The sequence below is a fragment of the Nilaparvata lugens genome, chromosome 1 (genome assembly GCF_014356525.2).
Source record: "Nilaparvata lugens isolate BPH chromosome 1, ASM1435652v1, whole genome shotgun sequence".
Lineage (NCBI taxonomy): Eukaryota > Metazoa > Arthropoda > Insecta > Hemiptera > Delphacidae > Nilaparvata > Nilaparvata lugens.
Genome location: NC_052504.1, coordinates 24,400,555 through 24,427,382, shown reverse-complemented (window position 1 = coordinate 24,427,382; position 26,828 = coordinate 24,400,555). Strand labels below are relative to the sequence as shown.

The 26,828-nt window shown below is 33.9% G+C and overlaps 1 protein-coding gene across 1 annotated transcript in view; it reads right to left on the bottom strand.

Annotated features, from left to right (window-relative positions):
- Positions 1-20,375, bottom strand: part of LOC111053927 — a 43,919-nt gene extending 23,544 nt beyond the window's left edge. The window contains exons 1-6 of the mRNA XM_039423291.1: positions 19,857-20,375; positions 14,543-14,594; positions 8,993-9,121; positions 5,230-5,398; positions 3,228-3,408; positions 2,210-2,285 (exon numbers count right to left, since the gene is read on the bottom strand). Of these exons, the coding sequence (XP_039279225.1) occupies positions 2,210-2,285; positions 3,228-3,408; positions 5,230-5,398; positions 8,993-9,121; positions 14,543-14,594; positions 19,857-20,037 (788 nt within the window). The 5' untranslated portion in view covers positions 20,038-20,375. The remainder of the gene's footprint in view (positions 1-2,209; positions 2,286-3,227; positions 3,409-5,229; positions 5,399-8,992; positions 9,122-14,542; positions 14,595-19,856) is intronic.
- Between the last annotated feature and the right edge of the window lie 6,453 nt (positions 20,376-26,828).

The following is a 26,828-nucleotide window of genomic DNA, read 5'->3' as shown; positions in this document are numbered from 1 at the left end:
ACATTGTCACCTAAAATTAAAAATAAGCTCGGAATTCGAGAAAATGTGATTATCCAATTACAAACTGTTGGCAACTGTTGATTCTATTAAATGATTCACTATGAAGAGATAGAAGACCTCGTGTGTTTCCAGCGTTATTGCCCTGCAACCAGCTGGCTCAAATCTTTGATAGTAGACTTGAGATGCGCGTGCACACTAGCGTCAGGTGATCAATTTTCATAATGGCAAGGAAAGTTGTGTGAGTGATTTTTATCCAGATTACACCAGATTTTTTATCAAGTTACTTTGAGATATTGAATTGCATGCGTCATTGCATGCGATTTATAGTCAACTCGACAGCAGATTTATAATGAATAATATTTTATAATCTGATTTTTACTCTAATATTGGCGTATGAAGAAGGCTCCTTTTTCCTTTAATATTATCCTTGAAATGCAAAATTTCCAAAAACCTTGTATATACGTCGACGCGCAATTTAAAAAGGTACATACCTGTCAAATTTCATGAAAATCTATTACCGCGTTACACCGTAAATGCGCAACATATAAACATAAAAACATTTAAACATTCAAACATTTAAACATTTGAACATTTTAACATTTAAACATTTAAAAATTTAAACATTTGAACATTTAAACATTTAAACATTTAAACATTTAACATTTTAAAAATTTAAACATTTAAACATTTAAACATTTAAACATTTAAAATTTAAAAATTTAAACATTAAACATTTAAACATTTAAACATTTAAACATTTAAACATTTACATTTAAACATTTAAACATTTAAACATTTAAACATTAAACATTTAAACATTTAAAATTTAAACATTTAAACATTTAAACATTTAAAATTTAAACATTTAAACATTTAAACATTTAAAATTTAAACATTTAAACATTTAAACATTTAAACATTTAAACATTTAAACATTAAAAATTTAAACATTTAAACATTTAAACATTTAAACATTTAAACATTTAAACATTAAACATTTAAACATTTAAACATTTAAACATTTAAACATTTAAATATTTAAACATTTAAACATTTAACATTTAAACATTAAACATTTAAACATTTAAACATTTAAACATTTAAACATTAAACATTTAAACATTTAAACATTTAAACATTTAAACATTAAACATTTAAACATTTAAACATTTAAACATTTAAACATTTAAACATTTAAACATTTAAACATTTAAACATTAAACATTTAAAATTTAAACATTTAAACATTTAAACATTTAAACATTAAACATTTAAACATTTAAACATTTAAACATTTAAACATTTAAACATTTAAACATTTAAACATTTAAACATTTAAACATTTAAACATTTAAACATTTAAACATTTAAACATTTAAACATTAAACATTTAAACATTTAAACATTTAAACATTAAACATTTAAACATTTAAGCATTTAAAACATTTAAACATTTAAACATTTAAACATTAAACATTTAAACATTTAAACATTTAAACATTTAAACATTTAAACATTTAAACATTTAAACATTTAAACATTTAAACATTTAAACATTTAAACATTTAAACATTTAAACATTTAACATTTAAACATTTAAACATTTAAACATTTAAACATTTAAACATTTAAACATTTAAACATTTAAACATTTAACATTTAAACATTTAAACATTTAAACATTTAAACATTTAAACATTTAAACATTTAAACATTTAAACATTTACACATTTAAACATTCAGACATTAAGAGAAATGTCAAGCCGTTGACTTGAATCTTAGACCTCACTTCGCTCGGTCAATTAACTGCCTCAAACTCGATGTTTCCAGAGCTCCGGTGTTTCGTTGGATGATGTAAATTCCTGAGTTTAGTGATATTTTCACACTTCTGGAATAAGTTATTCCATAACATAGTCAAATTATGTCCCTGTACGATTTTCTGAGGAGGAATTTCATAGACAGTGTGGAAGTCACTTCGGACCACTGAGTGCAGCGATCTTACGGCAAGATTCTTTCTTTGGAAAGGAACCATTGCTCTATAAACCAAAGAATTCTGGCAAATGACTATATGGAAGCCTGGGGGGGGGAAACCGTCCCGTCAGATGCGCATCTTCAAATAAGTTCTCTGACTCACCCTGAAGTTGCTTTTGATATATGTTTGTGTGAAGTTCTTTATGTTTAAAAAGTTGAAAAGATAACGTTCTCTCACCTTTGCTCTTTTTTAGATTCAGAATTCATTCTGAACAATTTTTCAACAATGTTTTCAGCTTCAGCCAATTTCCCAACTGGAAAAAAATGTTCGTTGCATGATAATAACGTAGAGAAAATAATAATATAGCATAAGTTATGCTAAGACAATATGGTAGGTTGCAAATTTCACTGTTAACTCAAGCCGATAGTCCTAGTAGTTCTTTTTCGTGGAGCTATGTGATGCTGGTATTCTCTCACACTGTCCCTACAAACACCCAACAAGACAGTGATAATAGACAATTGTCGACAGTAATCGGCTTGAGTTAACAAAAAAACGGCTTGCAATTTGGGACATAAACGACCTATACCATGAGATATCGTCTTATGCTATCTTTTCTCTATGATGATTCTCTATAGCTCACAACATTATTGTTGTTATATTATGCAGCAAAATCACTCATTTGGTAAATATACCACGTAGCTTACCATTTCTCTTTTTGCAAAATTCATTAAACTATGTATATAAATGAGAATATTCGACAAATTTGATAGCTGCCTTCACAAGTTATATTGAGTAGGCCTACCATTACCAGTATAAACCAGTTGTCAGCACATGGTTATTGAATGAAACGCAGGTATAATTTTCACGATTTTCAGTGTTCCAACGCTTGATAAATTTTTAATACTGTGCACGTTACGATAATAATAGTCAATTATAGTTACTGATTTATATTATACTCTCTCGAGGATGGAAGGATTTTCTAGTATATATGGCTAACCAAAATTGGAAACCCTAGAAATCCTCCCCTATTTTTTAGCTCACTCCACCACGTAGCCTGTTAATTTACTTTGTGTTTAATATTTGTTTGAATCTTTTTGTTATCATTTCGTGTATGTGAATAAATTTGAATTTGATTTTGAATAGTGAGGCAAAGTGGGTTTCTTAAGTACCGTACTCTTGTCTGCAAGCTCTTAAATAATGCTAGAGCATATAGTTTTGCTGATTTTGTTGAACTATTGATAAAGCAAAAACTCACCATAATTTACTAATCCCTTTGTTTTGGGATCCAAAAATTTCACTTGTGTTATTTGTAGAGCTGCTTTTTTGTTTGGAAACACTATAGTTTCAACTGATACTCCCGCAGGATAATATATTCTTCTCGGTTTGAAAGCATCACGCATAATCATTTTTTTCACCACCTTGTAAAATATCAGTGTCTGTAAAGAATTTGAGATTGAAAGTTATTTGTGTAGGTAAGCAATTTAAACTCTGACAAAAAGTGTATGTGGGCATTATCCGCAATGAAAATAAATTGATAACTTCTGTTTCAATATTATTGATGATGGTTTCACTATCCTGTCACGTGAATGTCTAGCTTATAGCCGGCTAGACTCTGCTGGAGGAGTTGGCTCGAGGCAAGGTCCGAGAGGATTCGCGGTTCTCACTTAATATCAAGCCTTATCACCTTTGCTCGGCTTAAACCGTTATCTTTCTCTGAAGGTGGCATTTTGCGTTTTAGTTTGGGGACAGCCGAGTGAGTAGCTGCTGCTTCACTGAGAGCGTTGTCTCCTCCCTCTGCCTAGATTAGGATTTTGGGGTACGTGATGAAGAGTTGTGAGGGGTGAGGATGATAGTTCACCACTGCCTACTCGGCAATGATATTTTCCTGTGCTGAGATTGAAGTATGGGGTATAGGATGAAAGACGGTTGGGGAGTAAAAGACAATAGGATACAAGGTGGTAGAGGACTGAAGAATTATAACACTATAGGAATTCTACTGGGTATGGTTGGAATGGTTTGGGGTTGGGCATGGTTTGTACACTAACCGGGAAGTCAATCACAGTCATGGTAACGAGTAACGAGTTCGAATACAGTACTTCCAAGTAAGTTGGTATGTTGATGCCCTATCAACTGGAGAGTGCATTTACAGCGTATCTGCTCGCTATGAGGGAACGTCAACGTCGACGATCTGTTTACTAGGCCTACCACTACTACGCGACCAACCAACTACTCGCTCTCAGCTCTCTTCCAAGAGGTGGTTCCACTCCTTCCTCTAAGATCAAAGTCAGAGATATTGACAACAGAACGTGCCAAGCTCCCATCCAAATTTGGTGAACGAGATTCTCAGCTTGAGCTACATTGGCGAGCACCATTCAGAATTCATAGGTGAAGAAGTTTCCATTGATGAATGATAACATAATTATGCTAATACTATTTATGTGAAATCAGTTAATATTACAAGTATTATTAGCTTAGGGATTTTGAGTTTTGATTCGGAATTATTCACCCATATGGGGTGAATTATTCAATTTCTATGTATTCACATACGATAATGTAATTACAAGTTACTGATTCCAAAGATCAAATGTGAGAGCACACTGCAAACAGTTATTTGTCAAAACTAGATTCATGACTGTCATTTCTTTGTATATAATACGTTGCTGTTGTATATAAAATTGAAGGGAACATCCTTGATTGTAACATTAATGTACACTATCATAATACGAGGAGCTATAGAAATGTAGGCTACATATTCCTCAAGCTACATAGCCTCAAGGCTATCAAGAACTTTGAGAAGCCATTCTAATGTGGGAATAAGACATTTTCTTTTTAATCATTTGCCATCATATGTTAGAGATCTACCTTAAAATCCTAGTTTTAGAAAAGCAATAAACAATTTTCTAAGTGACAACCTGATTTTATATTTTGACTGAATTTCATGAAAACTCCTTCATTATAAATGTTTATGTCTTATAAAATACTGTACGGTACATTATACTAATAAAATATGTGTATAAAATTGTATTTGTTACTTATGAACTACCTCTAGATGGTATAAGCTTGTATTGAGTGGGGTTTCAACCCAAATTATTATTGTAATGTTTCTATTAAATACTCTGACATTGTCTAATGCAGTTTTGTAATTGTTATTTGACAAAAATAAATTATTATCGATACAACAATTCATGGGCGGGTTCTCCAAGCTAGGGGGTTACTAGAGTCTAATCAATGTTTCATAGAAACTGTTATTATCTTACCTTATTCTTCATACATTGCGAAACTTCTTGAGCAGTATACTCAACAATTGTTGAAAGTATTTCCATTTTTTGCCATCTATTGGATTTCTTAACATCATTTGAATTCATTGTAAAGATATCTGTATCGATAGTGAAAGATAATCCAGCATTTTCTTCCTTTGAACATGATCTGGAGAGAATGTATAATCGATGTTTCTATTATTCAATCCACTGTCAACTATAATAACACAATGTAGCCTTAGTAGCCTTGGTCATTTATGTACCAGATGGTTCACTTGGACTATCACATATTTGTAATAGTCTCTTCATGAAAATACCGGTAGCATAGATTGAAACTCGAATAGGGTTATGAAATTGTTAGGTACTACTCCCATGTCTATATCAGGTTATAGTTCCTTATATAATAATTATAATCCTAGTGGCCGATCAAACACACTTCTCAAAGTTCTGTTTGAAAAAACTACAATTACTATAGTCCAGGCAAAGAATGCCCAAAAAGGGTATAGAAGGAAAAGTTTGAAAGACTCTTTTTGACCCAACTTTTATGTTTAGGAGGTTAACATATAAAAACACAATATGAAGTTTGCGGTTTCCGCAGTCTAAGGGGGTGGGGGTGGTTCAAAGGTAACATTTTTGGTTTCTCGTATATAACTATGCATCTTACAGACATGACTGTTCTAAACAAAATTTAAGGTTAGTGAATTTCCTTCCGTCATTTATCTCATTATACGACATATTTATCTCACATTCAGGCATTCCTATATCGTCCATAGTTTTCGATATAATTATATCCGATTTGGTGTGTTTTTTTCGAAAAAAACACGTTTGCTTCAAATTTGTTGTTATTTTTGCTCAATGTAACTTTTCAAAAAACGATGGGAAAAATCCTTGCTAATTATGAGCTAATAGGGCATTGAAGTTTCTCTAATTTGATGTATAATTTCACACTATTACCATAGCCACCTCTAATACAAGGCCCCGGCCTACGATATTGCAAGGTCGCAGTGTAGGCCTAGAATCTAATACATGATTGTAGAAAAGTTTTTTAAACATACCAGCTGATCTTTTTCACCAATCATGTATTAGATTCTAGGCCTACACTGCGACCTTGCAATATCGTAGGCCGGGGCCTTGTATTAGAGGTAGCTATGCTATCACGCATTTTCCTATGACTGTTGCAGAAGCTTTAGTTTTGAATGTGAAATCTCCAATTTTTCAACAATAGATCAATTGACAAAGGAATTTGGAGGTTGTATTCATTCGAATACATTCATTCATTTGTCATTTGAACACCATTTTTGACTTTACAGCTTTGTTGAGACTGTTGGGAGCAGAACATATTATCAAAAGTCCCCATCCTACCTAAAGCTAAAGGGATGAGGGTGGTTTAAATAATGCATTTTTCAGCTTTTTGCTTCCGAGCTTATATTTTGGGAACGATGCGTTCAACCGACATGTATAGCTATTCAAAATATTAAGTTATAGATAAATTCTCCACAATTGTTGTTCTGGAGTTTTGCGATACTTCTAACAGTTTTTGATATATCAGCTTTTGAAAGTGTAGAGTTGTTGAAATACGGTACGAGGATTTTTATCCGTTGTTGGTTATCCATCTTGTTTTCACTGGAATTATTACTATTGTATTCTTATAAAACTTCAAAGTGAAAAAACAGTCACATTCTTCGGTGTGGCGACGCGTTTCGTGCTGGTGTTGCTCATTCTCAAGCACAAAAACAGAAACTAAAGTATTTAAGGTTATGAGGGTGAGTATTTGGTCAGGGTGGGGGTGGAGGGGAGTTTTGGCGGTTGATGGAAGAGGATTTAAATGAGTTGGGAGGAAAAGTTGATTTGGTCATTGAGAATATTGTTTGGCTGTTGTTTGGTGTATTTGTATATACAGTATGAAATTAATATACTGTATATAGAGGTGCGTACAGATATACGCGCCGCGAACATGAGCAATTCACTTTTAATCAGCTGATGCCAAGCTTTTTATATCTGTGTCTTACCGTTTCTGTAAATATACAGATATAGTCAGCTGATTAAAAGTGAATTGCTCATGTTCGCGGCGCGAATATCTGTACGCACCTTAGTATGCAACACCAGCACGAAACGCGTCACCACACCAGAGAATGTGACTGTTTTTCCACTTTGAAGTTTGTATTGTATAAGAATACAATAGGATTCTATCCAATTTTTTGCTCTTTCAGAGCTTATAATTCTCCAACAATACATTCTAAAAAAATGTTCGATGTTGCGTTAGTAGAGAATTGAATTCTCCTTTATATGATGTACCGTATTACTTTACTATTCCAAGTTCTCCTTTCATTGTTATAGCATCTCTAATTTAGGGGGTAGGTGTCTCCTCCCAACTAGTTCCAACAAAGCTGCAAAGTTGAAAATGGTGTTCAAATTACTCCCTCCAAATTCCTTTGTCAATTTGTTTATTGTTGGAAAACTGGAGATCTCACACTCAATATTAAAGCTGCTGCAACAGTCATAGGGAAATGCGTAAAAGTATGAAATTATACATAAGATTGGAGAAAATTCAATGCTCTATGAGCTCATAATCAGCAAGGATTTTTCCATCGTTTTTGAAAAGTTATACGAGCCAAAAATTGGAAGCAAACTGGGTTATTTTAAAAAATTCCACACCTGAGCGGATATCTTGAAAACTATGAACGATATAGAAACAAATGTGAAAAAACATAGTTTAGGAAATTCTGAAAGCTTCAATTTTGTATAGATCAGTCATGTCTGTAAGATGCATTGTTTCCGAGTTATATGAGAGAAACCAAAAAATGGTTTGATCACCTTTGATCACCCCCACCCCCTTAGAAACAGCGGGTAGTGGTGAGGACTTTTGATATTTTCACCTCTCCACAACCCTAAACAGAACTTGAATGCGCTAGGCCTCCGCATTTGATTGCAGGAATAAGTATCATTTAATGATTTAATCACTAATATTAAAAAATTAAGTTTTCAAATGCTGTTTTCAATGAAAAACACAGTTTTCCGGGGGGGTGTTGAACGGGTTTCGTCCCTGGACGACCACCCCAATCGCCCCCCCAGGTTGGGGTCCTGGATCCGCGCCTGCACCTGCGCCTAGGAAAAAATGACCACCGTAGTCGGTGGACTTATAGGAATTTCGACTAAGAAAAATCATTAATCAACTGTTTGGAAGGGTCTCAGTATGCTGAAATCTCAGTTCGTCTAGTCCTCGTTTGCCGGCCACCACCTAAGGCGGCCATTTTTTTCTAGGCGCAGGTCCAGTAGTATATAATTATATTGAGGTACTAACTATAGTAAACCTCATGAGAATAATACAATGGAAATTGGAACAGATGAGTGTGACTTGGCCAAATAAGAGTTGATGGACGTTGTCCACACCTGATAATAAATGAGAATAATGAAATATTTTCACAATACTCCTAACGAATTGGCAACGTTTTTGAGTTCAAGGGGGGTCAGAAAATATTCAGCCGTTCCAATTTCTATCAGACCATCTTCGTGCAGTTGACTATAGTTACTTGCGCTTGTCTGATGTTCAATATACTGATGACATTAGGATATTATGATTTTTCAAATGGAGGATTCAACCAGCATTGGGTGAATTAAGCAGCATTTGAAACATTGACACATTATGTACAAATCCAGTTCTCAGTTCTAAATCACAACAAAGTTATGATTCCGATTTGACAATAATGAATAAGGCATTATAAAATTCGATGATAATTAAATATGAAATGTGTTTCATACTGACACTCTAATACTATCGTCATCATTTCTAATAGTTCTCTCCCATGTTGAATCAATTTCAAAAGTGCCTTCACCATCAGTATTTGGATTGATGTAGTTCAAACTTTTTGTATCCAAAAAATAATTGATGACCCTGGAAATATGAGTTATGACTATGAGATAATAATTATTGAAAAAATTAATGAATTCTTGAAATTCACTACAAATTAGCATTTTGCTTTACAGATTTTTTCATTTGGTGACTATTCCAATCACTTACAGTCGCACATTATATTATATTATTTTATTTTATATTTTATTATATACTAGCAGGTAACCCATGCTTCGCAAGGGTCTATTTTAAAACTTTACACACTGAAAACGTAACGTGAAAGAATATTGGAAAATTGATAATAGGCCTATAACCATCCTCGGGTCTATAACATTCCTTGGTTAATTAAGAATCTATATGCAACATTTCAAGTTAATTAATCCAGTAGTTCAGTCAGACGTGATGATGCGTCAAACATAACTTTCCTATCCTTTACGTGTATAAGCCAGTTCTTTACTTCATTTATTATAGATATATAGTTAATGACTGCAAGAGATAGGACTGTGGAACAGAATAGTGGTGAAACTATGATAGCGCCAGAAGTGGCTCAAAAACAATAGTAGGTAAAAGCTACATTAACTTTTTGAATGTGATTTGAAAAAAATGTTAAAACAACAGAACTGAAAGTAGTCAACCTTATCATTCTACCTCCATTTAGAGAGGCTTTCATCTGAATGTTAATCTATATAGATAAAGATGAATGTATGTTTGTTCCCTATAGACTTGAAAACTTCTTGACATAACGGCATGAAATTTTGGGAATATGTTGTGTGAATATTGGGGATGGTTTCTGAACAGAAATTTTAATTGAAAAATTATTTTCAATCATACGTTTCCAGGGAAAAAATGAAGAACAAAAAAAAGTCGAAAATTCGGGAATCAATTCATGAACACTCGCGCCAAAGCCGAGCACTCTACCGCTAGACCACGGCTGCATTCAAAATAATTATGATGTGTTGTACTAACGTTATAAGTTCCTCACTTATAAACAAACACATTTTACAACAATGTAAGCTATGCTGGCTGTATAAAATGTCATGTCTCATGAATGAAATTCGAACATTAATTCTGGAAAATCTAGGAGAATTAAAATTTGGGCTTCCAGGTGCATGAGTATGATATTTTTAGAATCTATTTGTAAAATTTGGCGATCTAACTCATTATCCCGTTTCTCCAGTATGCAATCCACAAGTTGACATGTTTCGATGCGAGCATACGAACAAACAAACACAACCCTACTCTCTCTCTTAGGGCTGTGCAAAGGCTAAAAATAAACTTACTCGTGATATTTTTCAAAGTTTTCTGATTCGTATATCATCAAGCTATCAAAATGAAAAAGTTATCTCAGGAAAACACTTTTTTCCGATCATTACTTTTTGAGATATGAGCGCTTAAAGTTTAAATTTTTGGGACAGAACATTTCAAATTCGGTAAGAGATAAATAAGCGAGGAGATGAGTTGGAAATGTTTGCAGCAGCCAATGAACTTGTCATTTTGAATACCTTTTTCAAGCAACCAAAGAGAAGACTCCAGACAAACTAGTACGGAATCAGATTGATTTTATCTTGATTAACCAACGATTTAGAAATAGTTGCACCTCAGTACGTGCATATCCAGGAGCAGACATTGGTTCAGATCACAATCCGTTGGTTGGAACATTCAAATTAAGGTTGAAAAGAGTCTATAAAAAGAAGAAACTCAGCTGTGACATAAGGAAATTGAAACATGCAGGTGTCAGAGAACAGGCAGCCAGGATGTTAAATGCCCAAATTCAAGGGAGTGAAAACATGAGTATTGAGGACAAACTTCAAAAAGTGCAAAAGACAATAGATAGAATCAAAAAAGAAAACCTTCAACCAGATAGAAGTTGCAGAAAATCCTGGATGACTGATGAAATTTTAGAGTTGATGGAGGAACGAAGACTTTGTAAGGATGATGCAGTTCTATACCGGCAAGTTAATAGAAGGATTAGGAATAAAATTCGTGAAGCAAAGGAGGCTGAAATCAAAGAAAGATGTGTGAAAATAGAGTACCATCAAAGTAGATTCGATAATTTCAATGTACACAAAAAGGTTCGAGAATTGAATGGCATTTATAAGAAGAAAAGTTGCAAATCTCTCATGTCAGAAGAAGGAAATCTAGTCATGGGGATTGAGGAAAAGAAAAAAGAATGGAAAAAATACCTTGAAAAATTATTTAATGACACAAGATCTGAGAATGAACCAAGGGTAGAGGAGCATAGTGGTCCAAATATACTACAAGAAAAAGTCAATTAGCTTAAAAATGGCAAGGCAGCTGGTCCAGACAATATCCAGGCAGAGTTTATCAAGCTGATTGATGAAGAGGGTGTGAAGTGGCTTACAGACATTTTCAATGTAGTGTACAGGTCAGGGAAAATTCCTCAAGAATGGCTCAAGTCTGAGCCATTCATTGCACTTCCCAATAAAGCTAGTGCCAAAGCATGCAACGATTACAGAACAATAAGCCTCATGAGTCACCTACTGAATTTGTTTCTCAAAATAATCCATAAAAGAATCTACAAACTGTGTGAGCAGCAAATTTCTCCTAATCAGTTCGGTTTCCTTAACGCTGTTGGAACGCGAGAAGCTCTGTTTGGTGTGCAGGTTCTCTTCCAGAGGTGTCGCGACGTGAATTGTGATGTGTTTGCATGTCTCATTGATTATCAGAAAGCATTTGATCGTGTCAAGCATGATAAAATGATAGAAGTGCTCAGAGACAGTGGCATTGACTCAAGAGACCTGAGCATCATCATCAATTTGTACTGGAACCAGACAGCAGTTATGAGGGTGGGAGATGAGCAGACAGAGGAGGTGAAAATCTTGCGAGGTGTTAGACAAGGATGTATCTTGTCGCCCATCCTTTTCAATCTGTATTCGGAGCGTATATTTGGAGAGGCACTGGAAGATCAAGATGAAGGAATATCAGTGAATGGCAAAAGATTGAACAACATACGGTATGCAGATGACACTATTGTGTTTGCTGACTCCATTGAAGGTCTGCAACAGTTGATGGACAGAGTGGTGGAAAAGAGTTTGCAATATGGTTTAGAAATCAACACTAATAAGACAAAGCTCATGGTAATAAGCAAGGAGAATGTAGGTGGAGTACAATTGTTTATTAATCAAAATGCAATAGAAAGAGTCTCACACTATAACTACCTGGGTACCATCATCAATGAGAAATGGAATAACACACAAGAAATAAGATGCCGCATAGAAAAAGCAAGAGTTGTCTTCAATAAATTGAGTAAGGTGTACAAGAGTCACGACCTTACTCTATTAACTAAATTGAGACTATTGTGTTGCTATGTGTTCTCCGTTCTGTTGTATGGGGTAGAAGCATGGACCCTCACAAAAGAAACAATGGTAAAGATTGAAGCTTTTGAGCTCTGGCTGTACAGAAGTATGCTGAAAATATCCTGGACGCAAAAAGTTACTATTCAAGCGGTTCTCAGGAGAATGAATAAAGAACCGGAGCTCCTGAATTCCATTAAAAGTAGAAAACTCCAATACCTCGGCCACATTATGAGGAATAGCTCAAGATACAGACTTCTGCAAGAGATCCTTCAAGGAAAAATCAACGGAAAAAGGGGACCTGGCAGAAGGAGAAATTCATGGCTGGCAAATCTGAGGCTATGGTTTCACCAGTCATCTGCAGAGCTGTTCTGTAGCGCCGTCAACAAAATCAGGATATTATGATCGCCAACATCCGAAACGGAGCAGGCACGTGAAGAAGAAGAAGAAGCGATAAATCCATGAGATTCAAAAGATGTTGATCTCTAGTAAAATGAAAAAAATCTTAAAATATCAATTTTTGAAAAAGTTATATAATTTACCAAAAATTATTCAACTGAAAGTTATCTTCCAAATCTCATGGATGTTGATCATAGTATTGTTGATCTCTAGTAAAATGAAAAAAATCTTAAAATATCAATTTTTGAAAAAGTTATATAATTTACCAAAAATTATTCAACTGAAAGTTATCTTCCAAATCTCTTACCGAATTTGAAATGTTCTGTCCCAAAATTTAAACTTTAGGCGCTCATATCTCAAAAAGTAATGATCAGAAAAAATTTTTATTTTGATAGCTTGATGATATACAAATCGAGAAACTTTGAAAAATATCAAGAGAAGAAAGTTTATTTTTAGCCTTTGCACTTCCTTAATAAAGTGCGTACAGACTTTCGCTCTGCACTGTAATCGAAAGTCACTCAAGCAGATCAATTGATGATCAACAAGAGTGGAACGCGAGAAGAGAGTGTAACAGAGGTGTAACGTCTTGCATAACGTTCATGATCGGAGCGATTGCGGAGCGTGCGCAGGGCGTGTTGGAGGCGCGTATATCTGTACTCACCTTTATAGAAGTCGCCCAGGAGGGCTACAAGGATAGAGAAGCGAAAATAATAGCAAACATCACACATGATACTCATATCCCATTAAGGAGATGTTACAATGTCGTTCCAGTTAATTGAATGAGTGTTAGCATTGTCCGTCTGTTTGTATATTCTACAATAACTTGAGAAAGAATTCTCTGAATTCTTTGAATCTGCTTCAAATTTTTAACACATATTCTTCGAACCTTTTTACAGACCAAGTTCGTTGAACAGCAAAATTGACTCACTCCTACGTCCTTTTTCATTATATAAAAAACATTTAAAGTGCATAGGAAAGAAATTGTTGTAATTTATCATTTATAAATTTAGTCAGCTGGTATTGATCGCATGCTATTTATGTAATTTTTCAATTCCATCCATTTAAAAAAGCTAATTCTATTTGGGAGTTATCACACAGACTGTCCCTTACGCTTTATACACATGATTTCAGCTGAATAATACACAACATATTCAATTCATGAGTAATTCTATATTAACTCGCTTCTGTCTGCCTGTTTATTTTCTGTCTGTAACATACACGTAATTAATAATACTACTTGTGATAGCAGTTGCTATGACGTTGACAAATTTGATATGACAATTTTTTTGTTCAAAGTGTTGAATTTGTGAGTAGAGATGAGCATATGATGGATCCAAGATAGTGGACAAAAGTTTTGAGGCGACAGAAAGAAGTTTTTTCAATTGGAATAGGATTCCCATGGAACCTACTGTCATAATATGACATCATACTTGTAGAAGAAATATTCAGCTGTTTCCATAATAATCCTGTATAATTACAATTTGCGTATTTCAGAGATCAATACAACAGTTCATGAGCGAGTTCTTCAACCCAGGGGGTCACTAGTATCTCTAAACAAGATATGTATATGTATATGTATTAGTTAATCTTATAAGTTGGTATATCTTATTTGATTTTTGATAGATCTTCAACTCAGTTGATAATTAATATCATGAAGAGTTCACAAGCCAAAAGTAAGGATGGAATTGAAAGTATTTTGTTCAAAGCACAATGGAATGAAATTATTCAATACTATAAAATGTCAACTTACTGATCTTCATTTTTATCAAGCTGCACATCTTTATTCAATTCGAGAAGACTATCTATGGAAACAAAAAGAAAATTGGTATCCAATGTAACATATTAAAATTTGATAGGCAAGCAAAATCCCTATTTGGAAGAATTTTATAGGTCAGAAGTAAAACAGCTATTCTATTATCACCAAATGCGATAACAACAATTGAACGATTAGATAATAACAGGTACCATGGCTAAAATTAGAACAGCCGAATAGAAAAGGAATGTTATTTGCTACTTATTATATTATATAAAGTATTGGAAAATGTGAGGTTAGGCTTAAAAATACTTACTGATCGACGACCTAATAATCGATCAAGTCGCATAATGTGAAATCTAACCAGACACCTTGGCAAAAATTTATTGTAAACAAATGGTATTCAACTAGAGGATTTTGGAAAGCACATGGCTAATTGTTGTAGAGGGAGAAACAACTTATAAATCCCAAAAATATTTATTATCTGTAATGAACATACATAAACCACCAAATAAAAATAAATTAGAATATTAAGGAAGTAGGATGTTCCTAGGCGCATGGATACAGTAGAGAATTTGCATGAACCAATCAAATTACAGTAATCGATGGGCGGCAATAGAGAGCCGATTCAAATGTATATATATATAAATATTTCTATAAATAAGAATTTGTAAATGATCACTACTCAGTTTATGTATCGGATATGGTCCAAGAAATTATGAAATGTTATACCTAAGATATAGGTAATAATTTAGTAGATTGGCACGGACTGATCCTTTTAATGGCGTAGTAGTGAGTTATTTGAATATATGTAAATTTGTAAGTCGGAAATGAAATTGTAGAAAATAAGGGTAGAACCTGCCCACTTGCCTGCCAGACGCCACTATGACACTAAATTTTGTAGAGCACAAGACCCTTTGTTAAATTGTACTTTTGAAAGACTCAAAGTTTAAATTCATTAATTAATTTTTTTATAAGACTTAGTGATGCTGCTTTAAAGAGAAAGTCATTAAAATATTTATTTATTCCCTTGGAGAGGACGACTTCGGCCACCAAAAATCCAGGACGACCAGGAAATTCAGATCACCACCAACATCTTGTAAAAATTCAGCACGTGAGTGATAAATTATCGAAATATATAAAGTTAGGGCGCCCTCAGTGCTTCGAGTGAAACAAATATAAAAAGCTAGCTCGTCGGAAAGGTTATAAATATTAAAAATTATTATAAAACTTGCGCAAGTCTTAAAAAGGTACAAAAAATATATTTTATTGGATAAGAGTTGTATCAAATTTACATATCCAAAGATGCACAGATTAAAGGAATATTTAATTTTAATCTTATAATATACATATGCCCACTCAATCATTGATTTTATTTAATAATTTGTAAAGATATAATGTAGCTCTTGTTCACTGGATAAATTGATTTATCTACTTCCATCAGAGGCCGAACCTTAAGCCCTGAGAGATATATAGACTATATTATTGAGGGATATACTGAGACCTATAGATATTAATATATTCATAATTTATGATTTATCAATTGATTTATTTTATGATTTTTGGAAAGAAGATATGCACTGAGATTTTTTAAATCGACAAGCAGCAGCAAGTCGATACCAAAGCTGCATGAAAATAAATGCATATTATTAATGAATTAAAAGCACATGGTAACGTTTCGTGCTAAAGAGTAGTGAGCCAATCTGTGAAATTTTATTTTTGATATGTTTGTTCTTATATCTATTGTGTGTGCCTGTTGCTCTATAATATGTATCCACATTTATTTGGTTTTTGATATTTACTTGTACAATATATGTATCAATTTTTTCATGGTGTATCCTTTATTTGATTCTCCACTTCCATGCATGACTAATCTCATATTTATTTATCGAATTATCAGTATTGAAATATTAAGGAAGTTACCATCCGATTTTATTCTTAATAGAATAAGCTGGTTTACTCAGCAATATTTTGCATTGATAATCAAATCTCTGGAAATAATACGTTCCAGAGATTTATATAAATTGTCCATGAGCAGTGAACTGCGGGAGCTCCTGAGCGAGCTTATAAGAATTTTATCTAAGTTGTATTCTAAGAACCATAACCAGAGTTATATATTTTTGCACTCATGCTTTACCGACTGCGACCAAGCCAGGCAAACCGTTATTCACAAAAATAACGTCAGACTAATAAAACCAGAACATAAAACATAAAACCAGAACATAAACCAAAACATGAACATAAAACTAGTATATTAACTAATATATTGTGGCTGCAATGATAAGGAATGAACATATAGGCTATGCTACATGCGAGTTTTCAAGTGTCATCAAGGCGATTATGGGCCAAAGACTGGGCGAGGAGAGGAGATTAGATTGCTGACTAGCATTAGTCAAAGTTTAGCTTCAGATAATAATGGATTCGGGAACTGGTTGTGGGTGGGTCTCGTAGCTGTTGCCACTGATTAAATTATAGGGCAAAAACATCTGAATAGATCGAGTATATAGTCCGGGCGCAAATGTCATGAATAAGGTACTCCATGGTCATTTTTGAGTTACAGCCGTGGAAGATGTCTTAATTTCTTTGTTAGGTCTATCATAATAAGGATCGTGATGATGATAAGTCGAAGTCACAGGCAAACACCTCGGAAACAAGATGGCCGCCACAATTCTCAGAGTTTTGCTATATCGCTTGTATTTACTGATAGTGAAAGTTGGTGGAATTGGATAAATCTTTCAGATATTGTAGTATGATTAATATGGAACATATTTGTTTAGTTAAAGGCCATTCCACACAGCACGTGGCGTGCGTGGCTGGACGCACGCTAGCTACTTTTCAAAACATCGCTTCCTAGCTAATCAAATGAAGCAATTCACATAGCAGCCACGGCCATGCGGCAACGCTTGCTATACTAGCCACGCGTGGCTACCGTTCGCTCTCTGAGCGATCTTTTCAATCGTGTCCGGCCACGTTTTGGTCCGAGCATGCGCAGAACGTATACTAGACGTATACTATCGTAGATAACGTATACTATCATTGTCAGCCTCAAGGTCGCGCATTAAATTATGGAATTCGCCATAGGTCTTCCTTTTTTTATTGATTGGATGTACGGACCCACTGGTTAGCTGTCACCGAATACAATAAAACCAGCTCATTATCACTACTACTGCTGCTGCTGGAGTCATCAAACCAAGGTAAGCCACAAGAAAATCCAGATTCACACCACGGGACCGTCGGAGTTGACATCTTCCTGCATACTGACGGGAAACGTGGCCGGTATAGCATCGCAACAGTCGTGGCGGTGCGAATTGGCATGTGGCTAGCGTAGCCGGAGTGGCGTGCGTCCAGCCACGCACGCCACGTGCTGTGTGGAATGGCCTTAAAGCTTTCAAAAGCCCAAAAAACTTTTTTTCTTTATTTGTTCAAATTTCATTCCATTATAACTTTTTTTAGGGAAAGAGATACAGAGAAATTTTGAATCTATAAAATTTAGAGCGTTTTTCAACTTTGGAACGATATTACTTCATGCGCTGTACGTCAAAATATGAGTTTTCCAGCACCCTCCAAAGAAAACCCTGCATGATTTCTGGTTTCGTTTTTCCATACGCCTGAGGTAACAAGCTAGAACTATAAAATCGTTTTTTTTCATGACTACTTTAAGATGGAGACATGCAAAAATGGTCTCAATCTCTTCGTTACAACAAGACGAATAAGAATATTGATGGAAACAACGGAAATATTCCACATCATTGAAAAATAACAGATGGCGGTCATTATTGACAGAAATTTTTAAATCGCTTGTTATCCAGTTATTGTGAGAGATATCGGATTGATTTTACCACCAAAGTGTTTGGAATCAACCAAACAGTGATGCTCGAAAGAATCATCAAATTTCGACCACTCTTTCCATTATTTTTTCAACTTCAAAAACTTGAAACATACATTTTTCGGGGACAATATTTCACTTTCCACTCTGTATATGTATTCGCAGTAGACAAAAACTAGTATATTTGGCACAGTGTTGTAGAATATTTCCAAAGCTTCGAAATGACATCTAGTTGGAGGCTGTAAGTCCATATTTTACGGCTGGAGCGTTATCGGAAAAAAGTAAAAAGTACTGTTGAAGCGGAAAACACGCTTTTTCCACCAAATGCCAATACCAACAATTAGAAAACCGTGTAACTCATGACTCCTTGAGGGTACAGACTTGGGAATGGTATCAATCTTTTTATAATGATGTGTGGAAAGAGATTATCCATGATGGCAATCAAAAGAGCAAAAGAGAAAAATCTACTGTTTGCAGTGGAAACCTGAACAATTAGAAAACCATGTAACTCATGACCCCTTGAAGGTACAGACCCGAAAATGGTATAAATCTCTTCTTAAAGGAATGTGAAAATAGATTATCCATGATGGCAATCTCAAAAATGTTTGTCATCATAGAAAAATTCAAGATGGCGGCCAAAAATCTGATTTCAAGAGTTTGAAGTTATATTCACCATAGTAAAAGTTGTTGGAATTGGACGTCATGACTCCTTGAAGGTACAGACTTGGAAATGATATCAATCTCTTTCTAATGATGTGTAGAAAGAGATTATCCATGATGGCAATTTCAAAAATGTTTGTCATAAAAAAAAACAAGATGGTGGCAAAAATATGTCGATTTTCAAGAAATCGTCTGTAAGTCTAATAATGTCGAGGATATCGGATCAATTCAGCCAGTTGGAATCTCCTTATTAATCATACTACAATATCTGAAAGATTTATCCAATTTCACCAACTTTTACTATCAGTAAATACAAGTGATATAGCAAAACTTTGAAAATTGTGGCGGCCATCTTGTTTCCGAAGTGTTTGCCTGTGATTTCGACTTATCATCATCACGATCCTTATTATGCTAGACCTAACGAAGAAATTGAGACATCTTCCACGGCTGTTACTCAAAAATGTCCACGGAATGACATTTGCGCCCGGACTAGTATAGAATAGACATTAAACTAATAAATTATCATTCACTAAAGGCCGCGAAACAACGAATTATTAATGTAGATAGTTAATGCCATACCATGCGACTTTTCTACAAGAGCTGCTAAAAACTACAGAAACCGTCTTCAACAATGTATTGATGCCAATGGCAGCCATCTTTAAGACATTGTTTATATAACATAATCAATATAAAATGTGCAGTCTTACAGATTTAGAAATAAAAACTGCATTATCAATCCACTCGAATCAAGTCACAAATTATAGCTCCTTAAAACTCCTTAATCGGTTCTGCCGCACTCTGTATTAATATAGGCTACACATTTACCTAATAACTTGATCAACGTGTACTTGTGAATGTTATTGTAGTAATATTTTGTCTCCTTGATGCGAACTCCTCCACTCTTATGAATAATGACTCCATCATAATGATAGATATGGGCCACTGGAAGATCTGGCTTCACTTTCAATTCATTCACTACTCTTAAGAACTTCATTTCATCATTCATTGTATCCTGTAAACAATTTTTTCACATAATGCATGTTGAGAAAGTAAAAAGATAAGCGCAGTAACAATATTGGAAACAATATCAAACTACGTTTAAAATGAAAATGATGGAAACAAAGTTCAATTTCCTTGAAACACTCATTCAAGAGAATCAAAGAATGCGTCAGTTGCTTCAGGCTCTGAGCACAGAGGCGTTTTTTCAGACAAGTCGGCACGGCACGACAGGAAGCTCTCCGATTGACTGACGATACACGACACGCCAACTCAATAAGCCAATCGGATAGCTTCCTGTCCTGTCGTATCGTGCCGAAAAATGGTTCATTTTTACCCTCGTTTCTATAAGGCCTCCAACTAAACTCTGGCTAAACTTAACTAAACTAGACTACTAAACTCTGCAACTAAAGATTCAACGCAGCAATATGAATAGAGGTCGAATTTCGGGAACTTGTAGAAATGGAGACTGTCTAAAATTTTGAAACTCAGCAGTTTTTCCACAACAAATGCGCCAGGAGCCTGGTTTCCATTCTGGCAATTTACAATATCACAACACGAAGAGCTGTGCTCGCTAGCTTATTGTTGAGCGATTTAACAACTTTTCCTGTATTGTTTCTTTTTCGGCGCAAACTGCATGAGGCTGCAATGACAACGTAGAGGCTAACTTAGCACTAACTTGATACCTTGCTCTATAGACCTTGAGCACTATAAAGATTTATAAAAAGTGACCAAAATTCACCTATTTTTGGGTTATTTCGAAAATCTGACTTACACTTTTAGTTTTTGAGGATCCAAATCTGAAAACAGAATCTTTCTATCTTCATTTAAAAGGAAGTTAGAATTTGAGAGAAAAATATATGAGTGACTTAATTAATTGGGAAATAGGCTACGAATCCGGCTCTGCAATAACACTTGCGCCGCATCACATTGGGCTGGTGCAAGGAAATGTAGAGTTAAAAATGTTGCAGCCTACCTATAAACCATTTCCAATATTACAAGTTCCCATCACACAATCTCTAATCATGTTGCAACTCTGAATCCGTTGAAGATTAAAATTTGGATCCAACACTCTCAAATACTAAAGGGTAGGCCAGGGATTTTTTTGTAAAATAGGCTAGGGTACCTTCAATTTGGTGCGATGTTACACAATTAAATTCGAAAACAAGCAACTAAATTAATATTTTTTCGTGCTCAGTAGGCTACTATTTCGAATTTCTGTTGAAAATAGCATTAGACGAGGTAATTTAGATTAAACGGTACCTGCGCTTCGCAAGGGTCCCAATTAAACAAAAATAGATTGAATTTATAGTTTTATAGATCTATACTATTTAGAGCGGCTGTGAACTGCCATGATGATTGCCATGATGATTGCCATGATGATTGCCATGATGATTGCCATGATGATTGCCATGATGATTGCCATGATGATTGCCATGATGATTGCCATGATGATTGCCATGGTGATTGCCATGATGATTGCCATGATGATTGCCATGGTGATTGCCATGATGATTGCCATGGTGATTGCCATGATGATTGCCATGATGATTGCCATGATGATTGCCATGATGATTGCCATGATGATTGCCATGATGATTGCCATGATGATTGCCATGATGATTGCCATGATGATTGCCATGATGATTGCCATGATGATTGCCATGGTGATTGCCATGGTGATTGCCATGGTGATTGCCATGATGATTGCCATGATGATTGCCAAGATGATTGCCATGGTGATTGCCAACCTCCGAAATGGAGACGGTACTTACAGGAGAGAGATCTATGCTGAAAATTGAAAGTATTATCCTAAATTCTACTAGGTTAAAGAATTTATAAAATGACAGTTATAATTAGATAATCATGACAGTTTTTACAGTGTGATGTGTGATATTTTTGTATGTTTTTTTCAGTTTATTGGGACAAAAGAACACTTCGAGCGTATAAAAAACCAATAAACAGAAAGAGGATACAGAAATATCACACATCATACTGTAAAACTGTCATGGTTTCCAATAGATTTCTTTATAATAAATATTTTTATCTCAGGGTGCGAGATTCGGCACCTGACGGAATAGATAGATCAATTCATCTAGTGAATCAGAGCTACATTATATTATCGCAAATTATATTGCAGAAATTAATGATCATATGAATATTGTATTAACAGCCTAGAACTTAGTATTCTTTGATTGATGGATCTTTTGATATATGGATTGATTCGTTACTATCTAATAAAATACCTTTTATACTATCTTTACTTGCGCAAGTATTTTTACCAAATTCTTAATTATAAAAAAACCCTTTCGACGAGCTAGCTTTGATTCTTATTTCATTTCGAAGCACTGAGGGCGCCCTATCACTATTTCGAATATTTTTCACTCACTTGCTGGAATTTTCTATGAGCTGCTGATGTCGATCCAAACTCCTGGTGATCCTGGATTATTTGTAGCGGAGTTGTCTCTTCCAAGGGGTTAAAAAATTATTTAAAATGACTTCTGCTTTACATTAGCATCACAAAGTCTTATGAGAAAATTTAGTAATTCAATTTAACTTTAAGTTATTGAAGGTATAGTAAGATATTACGCTCTATAATTTTTGGTGACATCTCATGGTGGTCGCTGGCAGGCAAGTGTCGAAATTCTCTTTTCTAATTCACAATTTTCATTTCCGATTTCCAAATTTACATGAAATTTAAATACTCTGTTCCTCCGCCATTCATGGCTCAAATAGACTGTACCAAACTATTAAATTATTACTTATGTTACATCTTTAATAATTTATTTGCCTTCAGGCCGTATCCAAAACATAAACTGCACAATAATAATTTATAAATTCTTATCATTTATAGAAATATATACAATATATTTGAATTGGCTCACTATTGCCGCCTATCAATTGCTAACATTTGATTGGTGCATGCAAATTATTATAGTATTCATGCGCCTAGTAACCTCCTACTTCCTTAATACATTTAATTATTTTTGTTTGGGTTTTTAATATGCTTTTTACATGCAAAGTAATTTTATAAAGGTTCTAGATTGATTCTTATATTACAACAATTAGCCACGTGTAACCTTTGTTTCCTCAAGTTGAATACTGTTTCGCTACAATTATTTTCATTCCTATTCGGCTGTTGTACAATTTGGCCATGATGCCTGATATTATCTAATCTTTAACGTTATCATCTTTGGCGATATTAGCCTATTATTTCACTTAGAACTATAAATTTCTTCAAATAGGAATTTTTATTTATCCATTCGGATTTTTGAACGTTACAACTTTTAGTTTTTGAGGATCCAAATCTGAAAACAGAATCTTTCTATCTTCATTTAAAAGGAAGTTAGAATTTGAGAGAAAAATATATGAGTGACTTAATTAATTGGGAAATAGGCTACGAATCCGATCCGCAATAACACTTGCGCCGCGTCACATTGGGCTGGCGAAGGAATGTAGAGTTAAAAATGTTGCAGCCTACCTATAAACCATTTCCAATATTACAAGTTCCCATCACACAATCTCTAATAATGTTGCAACTCTGAATCCGTTGTAATGAAAACGAGGCTAGATCACACCAATTTACCACAAAACAATAAGGTTGCTGTGGCTTCGTACCTATATCACTAGAGCTAGGCAATTGATCACTTATCTCTTTGTTCTTAAATTTCATATTCTTATAAGTATTGCCGTGCTACCAATTTATCCTAAATAGGTTGAATAGCATTTCTCACCTATTAATCCAAAGGAAGTTATCGGCTCCAAAATGGTAGATTCTTTATAAATTATGAATGGATCTATTGCTTAGAATGAGAAATCTAGTTTTCAGAGCAAATCAACTTATAATCTTCATAAGAATTTTGCAATATACAACACAAATCCACAAAACAATACCTTACACACTTAAACATCTAGCATCATTACAAGCTGAAAATACTTATCCATTATATAGTTGAAAACAATGGCTATAGGCTTGTAGACACACAAATCAAATTACAGAAACTTAGAACACCATAAAACTGTTCAAATCTCAAATTAAAACATTATAAACTTCAATTAAACAGAAAAATATTCAGAGAGCACAAAATTAGAACACCATAGCCAGCCATCATTTTTTAGAGAGAAGCTAACAAGTACAGAGCAAAGCCACACCTCAATCAGTGACGACGTTATGAACACGTCATTGATATTAAATTCCAAAAAATTATAAATTACAAGTTTAGAATTTACATTTTACATTTGTTCTCAATAAAACTTTATTTCGAATCTGTTATTTTAAATTTATATATCCTCTATATTTATAATGATCTGTTAATTCTGTTAACTCTGTTTCCAGTGATACCATGGAATGTGCAACACAATTATTTACAATAAATTCTCAGTTAAAAGTTGTCCGCATATCGATTACTCTCATATTTACTATCAAGTTTTATAGATCTCGAATTGAAGATTCGATTTTAATCAAGAAAAAATGTAATATTACAAATACCCCCTCTTGACATGAAAAATTTTACTGTTTGAGAATTCAAAGAGAAAAAATTACATTGGAACAATTGGAAATTGTTGAAATTAAATTCGAGAACAGTAACAATTTTTTCTATAAAAACATTACATGTCAACTATAATTGAAAATTATCATAAAAATTCATCAATAGCATTTGTTATATATTTCTAAACAATATTTCAAAATATAGAATATCAAAATTACTTTTGATTTAGCTTTATAATATCTCAATGGAAAGTTTAATATATATAAAGAATAGTTTTTGAAATTGCACATGAATTTAATAGATAGAAAAATTCAATTTTTTATTGCATGAAAATTTAGTATGTTGAAAAAAAAATTTTTTTTTTAATGAATTGATGAATTGTTACATTTAATTTTCACATAAAATTTCAATAAATCAAAAAATTTTCATTTCTTTCACTATTGACGCGGTTGATTTTATCAATGCAAATTTTGGAAAACAGTCCGTTAAGGCACTCAGTATGAATTTCAGTTAAGTGTGACTCCAGTGTGATGACATCAGTGTTGGGCTGATCCGAATACTCGTAGTGTTGGGCTGATACTTGTAGTCAACTGATGCATACCAAACTCGATACAGGTGACATCTCAGTTAGCATTGCCTCATGCTTGTAGTAGACGGCTGCATACCAAACTCAATACAGGTGACATCTCAGTTAGCATTGCCTCATGCTTGTAGTAGACGGCTACATACCAAACTCGATACAGGTGACATCTCAGTTAACATTTCCTCATGCTTGTAGTAGACGGCTGCATACCAAACTCGATACAGAGTCACGTAAATTTTGTATCATATAATTATACAATGTACATTTCAGGCTTGAAATGACAATGTAATTTGTTTTTTGGAAAAGAGATAGACGCTGCATACAGGATTAACTTAGGTGAGGATTAATTTAGGTGAGGTTTGGTTTTTTGATATTTTCAGCTTTCAAGGTTTAGAGTTCTGCATACAGGAATAATTTAGGAGAGGATTTTTTGAATCAATTCTTTCATGATACTGTGACTGTTATTCTGAATTCAAAGTTGTGAACGTGAACATGGATGGCAATCACCTCCAGGTAATGTGGTAGTGTTGAAGTTTGAGTTACATGGTCAGCAATAGGCGTTGGCATTGTCATTGGCGTATGCATTGTGTCAGCATTGGCGTTGGCATTGTCGTAGGCATTGGCATCAACATTGGCGCAGGCATTGTCATCGGCATTGTCGGCGCAGACATTGGTGTAGACATCAGTGTAGATATCGGCGTAGTTATTGGTGTAGATATTGGCGTAGATATTGGCGTTGGCATTGGTGTAGGCATCAGCGTAGATATTGGCATAGATATTCAATTAATGAGTCACACTAGTTCGAAAATCACCCAAATGTTCTTAACACTCTTCATGGCGTTCACTTGTTGTTGATTTCGAGATTCACGTGATAATTATTTTGATGTTAATGTCCATGCTGTACTTGTTATTTTAAAATGCTTATAAACTGAAAAGAAAATTTTGATTAGGCTACCAATACAAACTAATACACATGAAAATTATTTCTAAGTATATAATCAATATGAAAATGAAATTTGTTAACAACTTATTATACAGTCAGCAATACATAAATTGTGAAATTTCCTCGAACTCTATAGAGATATCAATTACAAAATTTTAATAAAAAAATAATTTCATTTTCATTTATTCACTGTTCAAATATTTTATAAAAGCAAATTATTCAATATTATTAATCATCGTTCATTGGATACTATAGTTTATTTTGACTTTTCAATGTTCTAAACACAAACTACATTTCATGACAAAACTTTACTATCAATCATTAAACAAGAAATCTTTCAAAACATCAATAATATTCTGCTTCAAAGGCAATCAATATTCATAAGTAATCATCTGCATCTATGGCAATCAACATAAGTAATCTGCATCTATGGCAATCAACATAAGTAATCTGCATCTCTGGCAATCAACATAAGTAATCAACACAAAAAATATTATCTCATTACTGCCTCTCTAAGTCATAACCTCTGTTATTCCTTCTTTAGGCAATAATGGGTTCCCATCTCAAAAAACAATCACATACCAGCAAAATTCTAATCAACAAACCCCACTAAAAATTCTACATACACTCCAGCATCCATTTCAAACGATAATCAAACATATCAAAATTTATAGAACAAACAGTTTTTTTTTAATTTAGAAAAAGACATCAATTACAAAAACTTTAGAGAAATTTCAACCTTTAACTCATTTCAATTAATAATATGACAATACGTTTTTGTTTAG